The sequence below is a fragment of the Argopecten irradians genome, chromosome 2, assembly GCF_041381155.1.
Source record: "Argopecten irradians isolate NY chromosome 2, Ai_NY, whole genome shotgun sequence".
Lineage (NCBI taxonomy): Eukaryota > Metazoa > Mollusca > Bivalvia > Pectinida > Pectinidae > Argopecten > Argopecten irradians.
The window spans coordinates 21,190,509-21,206,094 of record NC_091135.1 but is presented as its reverse complement, the minus strand read 5'-3'; the positions used below and the strand labels follow the sequence as shown (position 1 = coordinate 21,206,094).

At 34.7% G+C, this 15,586-nt stretch overlaps 1 protein-coding gene across 1 annotated transcript in view; it reads left to right on the top strand.

Moving 5' to 3' along the window:
• LOC138314791 (extracellular matrix protein A-like) overlaps nt 1-15,586 on the top strand; it is a 62,323-nt gene that overhangs the window by 11,151 nt on the left and 35,586 nt on the right. The window contains 13 exon segments of the mRNA XM_069255337.1: nt 928-1,179; nt 1,852-2,079; nt 2,528-2,761; nt 3,008-3,238; nt 3,902-4,132; nt 5,355-5,585; nt 6,816-7,046; nt 7,967-8,197; nt 9,460-9,690; nt 10,922-11,152; nt 12,370-12,600; nt 13,825-14,055; nt 15,286-15,516. Coding sequence (XP_069111438.1) covers nt 928-1,179; nt 1,852-2,079; nt 2,528-2,761; nt 3,008-3,238; nt 3,902-4,132; nt 5,355-5,585; nt 6,816-7,046; nt 7,967-8,197; nt 9,460-9,690; nt 10,922-11,152; nt 12,370-12,600; nt 13,825-14,055; nt 15,286-15,516 — 3,024 coding nt within the window.

Below are 15,586 nucleotides of genomic sequence, written 5' to 3'. Positions count from 1 at the left end.
AATTTATTTTATCATTTAAACTCAAAGATCTGTTTCTTATGGTATCAACAAAATAAACATTACTGTAAACCAACTTTCATTCGTGTGAGATTTGCTTTCACAAATTTTGTGAAAATGCAAATTGATTATAGCATATTTGTTTTGAAATAGACACCACAATATTAAGTAGTTATAATAGAAAGTTGGTTAACAGTTGTTGATAGAATTTATATAGATGTATGGTTATTTGTCTTGATTATTCTCTTTGACATTTTAAATGATAAGTTCTCTCCTTTGCAGATGGTGTGTTATTCTGATTTATTGCATAATTTGCTTACACCAAACTATATATGAATAAATATAATATTTTCAACTATTATACCGACCCTTCAATAAAACCTTGTTATATATTGCTTAATTTGAAGTTTTATTGCATGCCGTTGATATCTAATGAAGAAAAGGACGTCGTTCAATTTCGCACCAGACGTCATCGTCACCTCTGTTTGTGGCACAATAGCGACTGCAGACAGTTTATTCTATTGTGTTGGCGATATCAAGATGACTGAAATGTTTAGATTATGTAATAAAACAAACATTTCGCTGGTTACTGTGCTCTAGTTCTGATATGAGTTGTTGTCTCCCTTGCAGAGAGTATGTTGTTCTGATATAAGTTGTTGTCTCCCTTGCAGACAGTATGTTGTTCTGATATGAGTTGTTGTCTCCTTTGCAGACGGTATGTTGTGATATGAGTTGTTGTCTCCCTTGCAGACAGTATGTTGTTCTGATCTCCTTTGCAGACAGTCTGTTGTTCTGATATGAGTTGTTGTCTTCTTTGCAGAGGGTATGTTAATTGTTCTGATATGAGTTGTTGTCTCCCTTGCAGACAGTGTGTTGTTCTCCCCTACAGACAATGTGTTGTTCTATTATGAAATAATGTCTTAATTTCAGGCGGTGTGCTGTTCTGATAAGATACATTGCTGTCCTCAAGACACAACATGTGATGTAAGCCAAGGGAAATGTCTCCGGAGGGACTACTCTATTGATTGGTTTGAAAAGTCTCCATCATTCAGCATGTCTAAACCTACTGGGGTAAGTGGAAACCATATTTGTCCTGACCACCAGACCTTCTGTTACGTGGGTACGACCTGCTGTAAAGTGTCCGGTCGTGTTGCCAAGTACAAATGCTGCCCTCACCCAAAGGTACAAATCTAATTTAAATCTATTTTGATGTACAGTAAAACCTGACTTTACTGTCTTCTGATTTCAATCATGGCTTGTGACCATATTCAAGCACACTTTTATATCCCGCTCACAGTCACAGTCCTATTTGACACCTTTCCTATCGAGAATCCTATCCAACACATTGTCTTATCCTATCTGACACATTTCACATCCTATTCACCACACATTAATATTCAGCCCACAGTCCTATTGAGCAAACTGTCCTGTCTGACAAATACCATTCAGTGTCAGTTAAATCAGGTTTTACTGTAACATAGAAATAAATTTAAAGCAAACATTATGAAAAGTTATATATATGGTTTTTTTTAATTACTTTTGTTGTTCTGTTTTTGTGTGCTTTAACAACTGATGTCACTTCAAAGTATTGATGTCATACTGTAGAGCCCATTATTTTTGCTGATCAAAATGTTCGCAATTTTTTAATGGTTTTGAATTTTGTGTTCTGGCTTTAAGCATATAAATTATGCATCTCCCATTTCTCATTGTTTCGTGGATCAGATTTGCGCAATAATAGCAATGACCTGCGAAACAGCGAACATATCATCCCCACGAAAATTACCCACTCTCCAGTGTATGTTTGTTGTTGATAACAATACAAGGATTATCTGTTTTATTGTTGTTTAATTACAGGCTGTTTGTTGTGGAGATGATCACTGCTGCCCAGAAGGTACAACATGTGATCCACAAAGTAAAAGCTGTATCAAACAAGGATCTGACCAGGTCACAGAATGGCTGACCAATGTCAAGGCCCTGACTGTCCAAAATGTTGTCTGTCCAGACGGACGATCAGAATGCCCCACAGGAAATACTTGTTGTCTTGGAGAAGGAAACATGTACGGTTGCTGCCCACAACCCAATGTAAGCTACAAGCAATGGGGATATACTTTCCTGATACCACTTCTGTATAGACACCAGTAGACAGCTGACTGCATATCTTATTCTTACAACTGGTTGTTGTCTGGTTGTGCTTGAGAAGTACCTTTTGCCAGTGAATATTTAGGTGGCATTTGTAAGTGTTAATTGGGAGGGCATCAACTACAGAATCTGGTGAAGAGTTCCTTTGTCCACCACTTGATGACTAAAAAGACCTTTGGTAAATTTTTTCCTTTTCTGGGATCTTGAAGAATTTCGTACAACAAACTTTGTTAAACTGTACTTATATATTAGACATTGTTTTTGAAGATACAACACTGTAATACCACAAGGACACACAATACTTTAATTCATACATGTATGAACAAAATTAAACCAAACTATGAAGTTGACAATACATTTTTACTAGACATGTCTCTCTTTTGGTAAACAGGCCGTTTGCTGTGAAGATAAGAAGCATTGTTGTCCAGAGAACACCAAATGTGATCCTACCAACCATAAGTGTCTTCGTAGTAATGGACTGTTGTCAGATTGGTTTGAGAAAACCAAGAGTATGACTGTTGTCAGTTCCTCAGTCATTTGTCCTGATGGTCAGTCCCAGTGTCCAGAAGGAAATACATGCTGTGCATTGAGTGGGGGAAGTTATGGCTGTTGTCCCAGACCAAATGTAATTATTGTTGTTAAGAATCCATCACATACTAAAAAATTTTCTTCTCCAAAATCTAAATCATCATTTACATATATATCCTGATCTGATTAAAAGTGTTTTTAATAAAAAACATTTATTACTTTTGATAATGATGATCCCCTTAAAATAAGAATGACTTTGTCCTTTAGGAGTGATATACATTGTAGAGACTTTGCATTTAGGGCTATTTCTGCCGGAGACTTTAAAGTAATGTTGGAATTGTAGGCTGTTTGCTGCTCGGATAAGAAGCACTGCTGTCCTCAAGGCTATACTTGCAACACTGGTTCAGCCCAATGTACAAAAAACAACGGACTGACCATTTCTTGGTTTGAGAAAACTGAAAGTCAACCTATGTCAACAAATGTAATTTGTCCTGATGGAAAGTCTGAGTGTCCATCTGGTTCCACCTGCTGTGATATAGGAGGTGGAAAATATGGATGCTGTCCAAAACCAAATGTATGTCACTTTTAATTCCATAAAATTTTCTTATTTTCTTGATTGTAGTTCAAAGTTTGCATGATCTTGACATTGATTCGTTAAGTGTTAAGACTTTTGAATCACTAGTGTCTGTATATTCTCCTTTTTTATAGCTGTAATTACCAAATTAATTGACTTTAAAAGGTGTGCTGTATGCTAAAAAAGTTATGAATTTCTCATAATTTTCTTTCATGTCTACCTGTCGGTCAGGGGAAATATACCTCTGCATGATGAATGTTTATTTCGCAAGCGCCTGGGTAGGATTATAAGACTCTTTCATATGTGGATATAAATGTTAGGGATGTATCTGAGGGTCAGAAAATGTGGGAAAACTCGAGGCTTGCTGATCGAATGCTTCACAACATTTTGTGATCCTGAGATAGGAACATATTTTTTACATCCACACATGATGTATCAACAACTTGAGATATCTCTAATCCTAATGCATTATAAAAATACCAACCTTTATGTTTATCTATATATTGTTATCTATATGCCATATACTGACCAGATGTATTATAGTAAATGCAAAGATCAGAAATGCCAATTTAGGAAGGCATTTAATTATCAACGATTTCTTTTTATTGTAAAAGTAAAGATATTTACATGTTGTTATCAACCATTATTTGTATGGATCCACAGGCGGTTTGTTGTGACGATGAGAAACACTGCTGTCCCAATGGCTACACATGTAGTACTGGAACTGGAAAGTGTACGAAAAGCAACGGGTTGACCATCGATTGGTTTACGAAAACTGAAAGCCGACCTGTGTCATCGGATGTAGTCTGTCCTGATGGAAAATCTGAATGCAAGTCTGGTACCACCTGCTGTAAATTAGGAGATAACAGATACGGCTGCTGTCCTCTACCAAATGTATGTTATAATCATCACTGAATATGTTGTGTTGATAACGTTTATTTCTGTGAAGATGATATTAGGAATAAGTGCATAGTTGACACAAGCCTTGAATTGATGTGTTGGCGTTGAAAGTCCTTAAATACCTTGAAATTCACCATGAAAAGTCCTTGACAATTTAATGTCTTCAAAAATGACATGTCCTTGACAATTACATTTCTTCAAAAACGAAATTTTGATTACTCGTTCAAAATTCATATTATAGCGTAAAATTAAAAATAAAATTTGATGAAATTTGTTGTGGGCTTGAAATTTGGAGTTTTAATTGCGGGCCGTGTTCTCGTTCTGATTTAGACACATTCCAGAACTTTATTTAATGATCTATTTCTTCATTCATAATCATCAGGTATGGTAAATGATGAATTCAGCAATTGTTCCAGATGGTATAGCCATCAGAACATTTGATTTCCGAATAGATTGAATCTATATTTGATTTCCATGCGACGTTGAAAATGACCAGGCCTTGAAAAGTCCTTAAAAAGTCATTGAAATTTTTCCCAAATATCTACGAACCATTAGTATCAAAACTATCCTATATCTTGTTTTTAAAGATTGAAGAGCAAAACAAAACAATATCATTCCACTTTCTCCGCTGTCAACGGTTACGGTGCCGGTGACATCAATGTTTGTGTGAAAGTGTACTTTAGACAAAGTCTGATAGTAAATGGATCAAGTTGTTTAATGTAGTACCTAAAATTATGAAGTTTCGTTTGATATTTTAGGTTAAGTCTACTTTTGACACTTTTAATCATATTCAATTTTATTGAAACGTGGTCAAGATGCTTTTGGTATTGGTCAGAATAATTGGACATGGATTAAAAGATACTCAGTTTTGGTAGGTTTTGGGCTTAAACACCGCTGATTTTAAAATGTGCTAGAGTGAATTCATTTGTACTAAAACTTGGTAGCTGTTTACATCCGTCAAGGCACTTTGGACAAAAATTGAAGTAAATGATTTACTAGGATTTCGTGTATTTGGATAATGAATTATTTTTACCTATGGTTCTTGTTACTTGAATGTCAAATTTTATCAAGAGTTTATCTATACGATCTCTTTTTTCATTATTGGACATCAATGTGTTATTAAAATATTTTCTATGAACGGTCAGACCAGATAATGATTATAATATCAGCGGCGTGTCTGTACTTGGTATTCACCATTATTTGTTTGAATCCACAGGCGGTTTGTTGTGACGATGAGAAACACTGCTGTCCCAATGGCTACACATGTAGTACTGGAACTGGAAAGTGTACGAAAAGCAACGGGTTGACCATCGATTGGGTTGCTAAAACTGAAAGCCGACCTGTGTCATCGGATGTAGTCTGTCCTGATGGAAAATCTGAATGCAAGTCTGGTACCACCTGCTGTAAATTAGGAGATGACAGATACGGCTGTTGTCCTCTACCAAATGTATGTTATAATCATCACTGAATATGTTGTGTTGATAACGTTTATTTCTGTGAAGATGATATTAGGAAAAAGTGCATAGTTGACACAAGCCTTGAATTGATGTGTTGGCGTTGAAAGTCCTTAAATACCTTGAAATTCACCATGAAAAGTCCTTGACAATTTAATGTCTTCAAAAATGACATGTCCTTGACAATAACATTTCTTCAAAAATGAAATTTTGATTACTCGTTCAAAATTCATATTATAGCGTAAAATTAAAAATAAAATTTGATGAAATTTGTTGTGGGCTTATAGACTTGAAATTTGGAGTTTTAATTGCGGGCCGTGTTCTCGTTCTGATTTAGACACATTCCAGAACTTTATTTAATGATCTATTTCTTCATTCATAATCATCAGGTATGGTAAATGATGAATTCAGCAATTGTTCCAGATGGTATAGCCATCAGAACATTTGATTTCCGAATAGATTGAATCTATATTTGATTTCCATGCGACGTTGAAAATGACCAGGCCTTGAAAAGTCCTTAAAAAGTCATTGAATTTTTTCCCAAATATCTACGAACCATTTGTATCAAAACTATCCTATATCTTGTTTTTAAAGATTGAAGAGCAAAACAAAACAAAATCATTCCACTTTCTCCGCTGTCAACGGTGACGGTGCCGGTGACATCAATGTTTGTGTGAAAGTGTACTTTTGACAAAGTCTGATAGTAAATGGATCAAGTTGTTTAATGTAGTACCTAAAATTATGAAGTTTCGTTTGATATTTTAGGTTAAGTCTACTTTTGACACTTTTAATCATATTCAATTTTATTGAAACGTGGTCAAGATGCTTTTGGTATTGGTCAGAATAATTGGACATGGATTAAAAGATACTCAGTTTTGGTAGGTTTTGGGCTTAAACACCGCTGATTTTAAAATGTGCTAGAGTGAATTCATTTGTACTAAAACTTGGTAGCTGTTTACATCCGTCAAGGCACTTTGGACAAAAATTGAAGTAAATGATTTACTAGGATTTCGTGTATTTGGATAATGAATTATTTTTACCGATGGTTCTTGTTACTTGAATGTCAAATTTTATCAAGAGTTTATCTATACGATCTCTTTTTTCATTATTGGACATCAATGTGTTATTAAAATATTTTCTATGAACGGTCAGACCAGATAATGATTATAATATCAGCGGCGTGTCTGTACTTGATATTCACCATTATTTGTTTGAATCCACAGGCGGTTTGTTGTGACGATGAGAAACACTGCTGTCCCAATGGCTACACATGTAGTACTGGAACTGGAAAGTGTACGAAAAGCAACGGGTTGACCATCGATTGGTTTGCGAAAACTGAAAGCCGACCTGTGTCATCGGATGTAGTCTGTCCTGATGGAAAATCTGAATGCAAGTCTGGTACCACCTGCTGTAAATTAGGAGATAACAGATACGGCTGCTGTCCTCTACCAAATGTATGTTATAATCATCACTGAATATGTTGTGTTGATAACGTTTATTTCTGTGAAGATGATATTAGGAATAAGTGCATAGTTGGCACAAGCCTTGAATTGATGTGTTGGCGTTGAAAGTCCTTAAATACCTTGAAATTCACCATGAGAAATCCTTGACAATTTAATGTCTTCAAAAAAGACATGTCCTTGACAATTACATTTCTTCAAAATTTCCTTAAAAAGTCCTTGAATGTTTTCCCAAATATCTACGAACCATTAGTATCAAAACTGTCCTATATCTTGTTTTTAAAGATTGAAGAGCAAAACAAAACAAAATCATTCCACTTTCTCCGCTGTCAACGGTGACGGTGCCGGTGACATCAATGTTTGTGTGAAAGTGTACTTTTGACAAAGTCTGATAGTAAATGGATCAAGTTGTTTAATGTAGTAGCTAAAATTATGAAGTTTCGTTTGATATTTTAGGTTAAGTCTACTTTTGACACTTTTAATCATATTCAATTTTATTGAAACGTGGTCAAGATGCTTTTGGTATTGGTCAGAATAATTGGACATGGATTAAAAGATACTCAGTTTTGGTAGGTTTTGGGCTTAAACACCGCTGATTTTAAAATGTGCTAGAGTGAATTCATTTGTACTAAAACTTGGTAGCTGTTTACATCCTTCAAGGCACTTTGGACAAAACATGAAGTAAATGATTTAATAGGATTTCGTGTGTTTGGATAATGAATTATTTTTACCTATGGTTCTTGTTACTTGAATGTCAAATTTTATCAAGAGTTTATCTATACGATCTCTTTTTTCATTATTGGACATCAATGTGTTATTAAAATATTTTCTATGAACGGTCAGACCAGATAATGATTATAATATCAGCGGCGTGTCTGTACTTGATATTCACCATTATTTGTTTGAATCCACAGGCGGTTTGTTGTGACGATGAGAAACACTGCTGTCCTAATGGCTACACATGTAGTACTGGAACTGGAAAGTGTACGAAAAGCAACGGGTTGACCATCGATTGGTTTGCGAAAACTGAAAGCCGACCTGTGTCATCGGATGTAGTCTGTCCTGATGGAAAATCTGAATGCAAGTCTGGTACCACCTGCTGTAAATTAGGAGATAACAGATACGGCTGCTGTCCTCTACCAAATGTATGTTATAATCATCACTGAATATGTTGTGTTGATAACGTTTATTTCTGTGAAGATGATATTAGGAATAAGTGCATAGTTGGCACAAGCCTTGAATTGATGTGTTGGCGTTGAAAGTCCTTAAATACCTTGAAATTCACCATGAGAAATCCTTGACAATTTAATGTCTTCAAAAAAGACATGTCCTTGACAATTACATTTCTTCAAAATTTCCTTAAAAAGTCCTTGAATGTTTTCCCAAATATCTACGAACCATTAGTATCAAAACTGTCCTATATCTTGTTTTTAAAGATTGAAGAGCAATACAAAACAAAATCATTCCACTTTCTCCGCTGTCAACGGTGACGGTGCCGGTGACATCAATGATTGTGTGAAAATGTACTTTTGACAAAGTCTGATAGTAAATGGATCAAGTTGTTCAATGTAGTACCTAAAATTATGAAGTTTCGTTTGATATTTTAGGTTAAGTCTACTTTTGAGACTTTTAAACATATTCAATTTTATTGAAACGTGGTCAAGATGCTTTTGGTATTGGTCAGAATAATTGGACATAGATTAAAAGATGCTCAGTTTTGGTAGGTTTTGGGCTTAAAGTGAATAGTCGGGCAAAGAAAACAAGTCTATATGCGTTCATTGGCCTTCCAAAAGTTCTCACATATTAATACGACGGTCAAGTTCTGCTTACATTTCCCAGTTCTGACCATTGAAATAAATAAAAGTTTAAGCATTGAAAACGAGGCTGCGTGGAAATGTAACCACCAATATAGTCAGCCGGGAGGACGTTTTAGGATTCCTATACTTAAAATTAATTTCTTCTTACGCAGACAGATTTTAACGAGAGATATTCTATTTCTATTTCATAACAAATTATACTGGATACATTCACACCATTTTTACCGACTTTAGCCATCCTTGCCCGACTGTTCACTTTAAATACCGCTGATTTTAAAATGTGCTAGAGTGAATTCATTTGTACTAAAACTTGGTAGCTATTTACATCCGTCAAGGCACTTTGGACAAAAATTGAAGTAAATGATTTACTAGGATTTCGTGTATTTGGATAATGAATTATTTTTACCGATGGTTCTTGTTACTTGAATGTCAAATTTTATCATGAGTTTATCTATACGATCTCTTTTTTCATTATTTGAACATCAATGTGTTATTAAAATATTTTCTATGAACGGTTAGACCAGATAATGATTATAATATCAGCGGCGTGTCTGTACTTGATATTCACCATTATTTGTTTGAATCCACAGGCGGTTTGTTGTGACGATGAGAAACACTGCTGTCCCAATGGCTACACATGTAGTACTGGAACTGGAAAGTGTACGAAAAGCAACGGGTTGACCATCGATTGGTTTGCGAAAACTGAAAGCCGACCTGTGTCATCGGATGTAGTCTGTCCTGATGGAAAATCTGAATGCAAGTCTGGTACCACCTGCTGTAAATTAGGAGATAACAGATACGGCTGCTGTCCTCTACCAAATGTATGTTATAATCATCACTGAATATGTTGTGTTGATAACGTTTATTTCTGTGAAGATGATATTAGGAATAAGTGCATAGTTGGCACAAGCCTTGAATTGATGTGTTGGCGTTGAAAGTCCTTAAATACCTTGAAATTCACCATGAAAAGTCCTTGACAATTTCATGTCTTCAAAAATGATATGTCCTTGACAATTACATTTCTTCAAAAATGACATTTTGATTACTCTTCAAAATTCATATAATAGCGTAAAATTAAAAATAAAATTTGATGAAATTTGTTGTGGGCTTATAGACTTGAAATCCGGATTTTTAATTTCGGGCCGTGTTCTCGTTCTGATTTAGACACATTCCAGAACTTTATTTAATGAACTATTTCTTCATTCATAATCATCAGGTATGGTAAATGATGAATTCAGCAATTGTTCAAGATGTTATAGCAATCAGAACATTTGATTTCCGAATAGATTGAATCTATATTTGATTTCCATGCGACGTTGAAAATGACAAGGCCTTGAAAAGTCCTTAAAAAGTCCTTGAATTTTTTTTCCCAAATATCTACGAACCATTAGTATCAAAACTGTCCTATATCTTGTTTTTAAAGATTGAAGAGCAATACAAAACAAAATCATTCCACTTTCTCCGCTGTCAACGGTGACGGTGCCGGTGACATCAATGTTTGTGTGAAAGTGTACTTTTGACAAAGTCTGATAGTAAATGGATCAAGTTGTTTAATGTAGTACCTAAAATTATGAAGTTTCGTTTGATATTTTAGGTTAAGTCTACTTTTGAGACTTTTAATCATATTCAATTTTATTGAAACGTGGTCAAGATGCTTTTGGTATTGGTCAGAATAATTGGACATGGATTAAAAGATACTCAGTTTTGGTAGGTTTTGGGCTTAAACACCGCTGATTTTAAAATGTGCTAGAGTGAATTCATTTGTACTAAAACTTGGTAGCTGTTTACATCCGTCAAGGCACTTTGGACAAAAATTGAAGTAAATGATTTACTAGGATTTCGTGTATTTGGATAATGAATTATTTTTACCGATGGTTCTTGTTACTTGAATGTCAAATTTTATCAAGAGTTTATCTATACGATCTCTTTTTTCATTATTGGACATCAATGTGTTATTAAAATATTTTCTATGAACGGTCAGACCAGATAATGATTATAATATCAGCGGCGTGTCTGTACTTGATATTCACCATTATTTGTTTGAATCCACAGGCGGTTTGTTGTGACGATGAGAAACACTGCTGTCCTAATGGCTACACATGTAGTACTGGAACTGGAAAGTGTACGAAAAGCAACGGGTTGACCATCGATTGGTTTGCGAAAACTGAAAGCCGACCTGTGTCATCGGATGTAGTCTGTCCTGATGGAAAATCTGAATGCAAGTCTGGTACCACCTGCTGTAAATTAGGAGATAACAGATACGGCTGCTGTCCTCTACCAAATGTATGTTATAATCATCACTGAATATGTTGTGTTGATAACGTTTCTTTCTTTGAAGATGATATTAGGAAAAAGTGCATAGTTGGCACAAGCCTTGAATTGATGTGTTGGCGTTGAAAGTCCTTAAATACCTTGAAATTCACCATGAGAAATCCTTGACAATTTAATGTCTTCAAAAAAGACATGTCCTTGACAATTACATTTCTTCAAAATTTCCTTAAAAAGTCCTTGAATGTTTTCCCAAATATCTACGAACCATTAGTATCAAAACTGTCCTATATCTTGTTTTTAAAGATTGAAGAGCAATACAAAACAAAATCATTCCACTTTCTCCGCTGTCAACGGTGACGGTGCCGGTGACATCAATGATTGTGTGAAAATGTACTTTTGACAAAGTCTGATAGTAAATGGATCAAGTTGTTCAATGTAGTACCTAAAATTATGAAGTTTCGTTTGATATTTTAGGTTAAGTCTACTTTTGAGACTTTTAAACATATTCAATTTTATTGAAACGTGGTCAAGATGCTTTTGGTATTGGTCACGAATATCTGACATAGTTAAAATGCTCAGTATCTTGGTTTTTTAAAGATTGAAGAGCAAAACAAAAACAAAATCATTCCACTTTCTCCGCTGTCAACGGTGACGGTGCCGGTGGTGACATCAATGTTTGTGTGAAAGTGTACTTTTGACAAAGTCTGATAGTAAATGGATCAAGTTGTTTAATGTAGTAGCTAAAATTATGAAGTTTCGTTTGATATTTTAGGTTAAGTCTACTTTTGACACTTTTAATCATATTCAATTTTATTGAAACGTGGTCAAGATGCTTTTGGTATTGGTCAGAATAATTGGACATGGATTAAAAGATACTCAGTTTTGTAGGTTTTGGGCTTAAACACCGCTGATTTTAAAATGTGCTAGAGTGAATTCATTTGTACTAAAACTTGGTAGCTGTTTACATCCGTCAAGGCACTTTGGACAAAAATTGAAGTAAATGATTTACTAGGATTTCGTGTATTTGGATAATGAATTATTTTTACCGATGGTTCTTGTTACTTGAATGTCAAATTTTATCATGAGTTTATCTATACGATCTCTTTTTTCATTATTGGACATCAATGTGTTATTAAAATATTTTCTATGAACGGTCAGACCAGATAATGATTATAATATCAGCGGCGTGTCTGTACTTGATATTCACCATTATTTGTTTGAATCCACAGGCGGTTTGTTGTGACGATGAGAAACACTGCTGTCCCAATGGCTACACATGTAGTACTGGAACTGGAAAGTGTACGAAAAGCAACGGGTTGACCATCGATTGGTTTGCGAAAACTGAAAGCCGACCTGTGTCATCGGATGTAGTCTGTCCTGATGGAAAATCTGAATGCAAGTCTGGTACCACCTGCTGTAAATTAGGAGATAACAGATACGGCTGCTGTCCTCTACCAAATGTATGTTATAATCATCACTGAATATGTTGTGTTGATAACGTTTATTTCTGTGAAGATGATATTAGGAATAAGTGCATAGTTGGCACAAGCCTTGAATTGATGTGTTGGCGTTGAAAGTCCTTAAATACCTTGAAATTCACCATGAAAAGTCCTTGACAATTTCATGTCTTCAAAAATGATATGTCCTTGACAATTACATTTCTTCAAAAATGACATTTTGATTACTCGTTCAAAATTCATATTATAGCGTAAAATCAAAAATAAAATTTGATGAAATTTTTTGTGGGCTTATAGACTTGAAATCCGGATTTTTTAATTTCGGGCCGTGTTCTCGTTCTGATTTAGACACATTCCAGAACTTTATTTAATGAACTATTTCTTCATTCATAATCATCAGGTATGGTAAATGATGAATTCAGCAATTGTTCAAGATGTTATAGCAATCAGAACATTTGATTTCCGAATAGATTGAATCTATATTTGATTTCCATGCGACGTTGAAAATGACAAGGCCTTGAAAAGTCCTTAAAAAGTCCTTGAATTTTTTCCCAAATATCTACGAGCCATTAGTATCAAAACTGTCCTATATCTTGTTTTTTAAGATTGAAGAGCAATACAAAACAAAATCATTCCACTTTCTCCGCTGTCAACTGTGCCGGTGCATCAATGTTTGTGTGAAAGTGTACTTTTGACAAAGTCTGATAGTAAATGGATCAAGTTGTTTAATGTAGTACCTAAAATTATGAAGTTTCGTTTGATATTTTAGGTTAAGTCTACTTTTGAGACTTTTAATCATATTCAATTTTATTGAAACGTGGTCAAGATGCTTTTGGTATTGGTCAGAATAATTGGACATAGATTAAAAGATACTCAGTTTTGGTAGGTTTTGGGCTTAAACACCGCTGATTTTAAATTGTGCTAGAGTGAATTCATTTGTACTAAAACTTGGTAGCTGTTTACATCCTTCAAGGAACTTTGGACAAAAAATGAAGTAAATGATTTAATAGGATTTCGTGTGTTTGGATAATGAATTATTTTTACCTATGGTTCTTGTTACTTGAATGTCAAATTTTATCACGAGTTTATCTATACGATCACTTTTTTCATTATTGGACATCAATGTGTTATTTAAAAATTTTCTATGAACGGTTAGACCAGATAATGATTATAATATCAGCGGCGTGTCTGTACTTGATATTCACCATTATTTGTTTGAATCCACAGGCGGTTTGTTGTGACGATGAGAAACACTGCTGTCCCAATGGCTACACATGTAGTACTGGAACTGGAAAGTGTACGAAAAGCAACGGGTTGACCATCGATTGGTTTGCGAAAACTGAAAGCCGACCTGTGTCATCGGATGTAGTCTGTCCTGATGGAAAATCTGAATGCAAGTCTGGTACCACCTGCTGTAAATTAGGAGATAACAGATACGGCTGCTGTCCTCTACCAAATGTATGTTATAATCATCACTGAATATGTTGTGTTGATAACGTTTATTTCTGTGAAGATGATATTAGGAATAAGTGCATAGTTGGCACAAGCCTTGAATTGATGTGTTGGCGTTGAAAGTCCTTAAATACCTTGAAATTCACCATGAAAAGTCCTTGACAATTTCATGTCTTCAAAAATGATATGTCCTTGACAATTACATTTCTTCAAAAATGACATTTTGATTACTCGTTCAAAATTCATATTATAGCGTAAAATTAAAAATAAAATTTGATGAAATTTGTTGTGGGCTTATAGACTTGAAATCCGGATTTTTAATTTCGGGCCGTGTTCTCGTTCTGATTTAGACACATTCCAGAACTTTATTTAATGAACTATTTCTTCATTCATAATCATCAGGTATGGTAAATGATGAATTCAGCAATTGTTCAAGATGTTATAGCAATCAGAACATTTGATTTCCGAATAGATTGAATCTATATTTGATTTCCATGCGACGTTGAAAATGACAAGGCCTTGAAAAGTCCTTAAAAAGTCCTTGAATTTTTTCCCAAATATCTACGAGCCATTAGTATCAAAACTGTCCTATATCTTGTTTTTAAAGATTGAAGAGCAATACAAAACAAAATCATTCCACTTTCTCCGCTGTCAACGGTGACGGTGCCGGTGACATCAATGTTTGTGTGAAAGTGTACTTTTGACAAAGTCTGATAGTAAATGGATCAAGTTGTTTAATGTAGTACCTAAAATTATGAAGTTTCGTTTGATATTTTAGGTTAAGTCTACTTTTGAGACTTTTAATCATATTCAATTTTATTGAAACGTGGTCAAGATGCTTTTGGTATTGGTCAGAATAATTGGACATAGATTAAAAGATACTCAGTTTTGGTAGGTTTTGGGCTTAAACACCGCTGATTTTAAAATGTGCTAGAGTGAATTCATTTGTACTAAAACTTGGTAGCTGTTTACATCCGTCAAGGCACTTTGGACAAAAATTGAAGTAAATGATTTACTAGGATTTCGTGTATTTGGATAATGAATTATTTTTACCGATGGTTCTTGTTACTTGAATGTCAAATTTTATCATGAGTTTATCTATACGATCTTTTTTTTCATTATTGGACATCAATGTGTTATTTAAAAATTTTCTATGAACGGTCAGAACAGATAATGATTATAATATCAGCGGCGTGTCTGTACTTGGTATTCACCATTATTTGTTTGAATCCACAGGCGGTTTGTTGTGACGATGAGAAACACTGCTGTCCCAATGGCTACACATGTAGTACTGGAACTGGAAAGTGTACGAAAAGCAACGGGTTGACCATCGATTGGGTTGCTAAAACTGAAAGCCGACCTGTGTCATCGGATGTAGTCTGTCCTGATGGAAAATCTGAATGCAAGTCTGGTACCACCTGCTGTAAATTAGGAGATGACAGATACGGCTGTTGTCCTCTACCAAATGTATGTTATAATCATCACTGAATATGTTGTGTTGATAACGTTTATTTCTGTGAAGATGATATTAGGAATA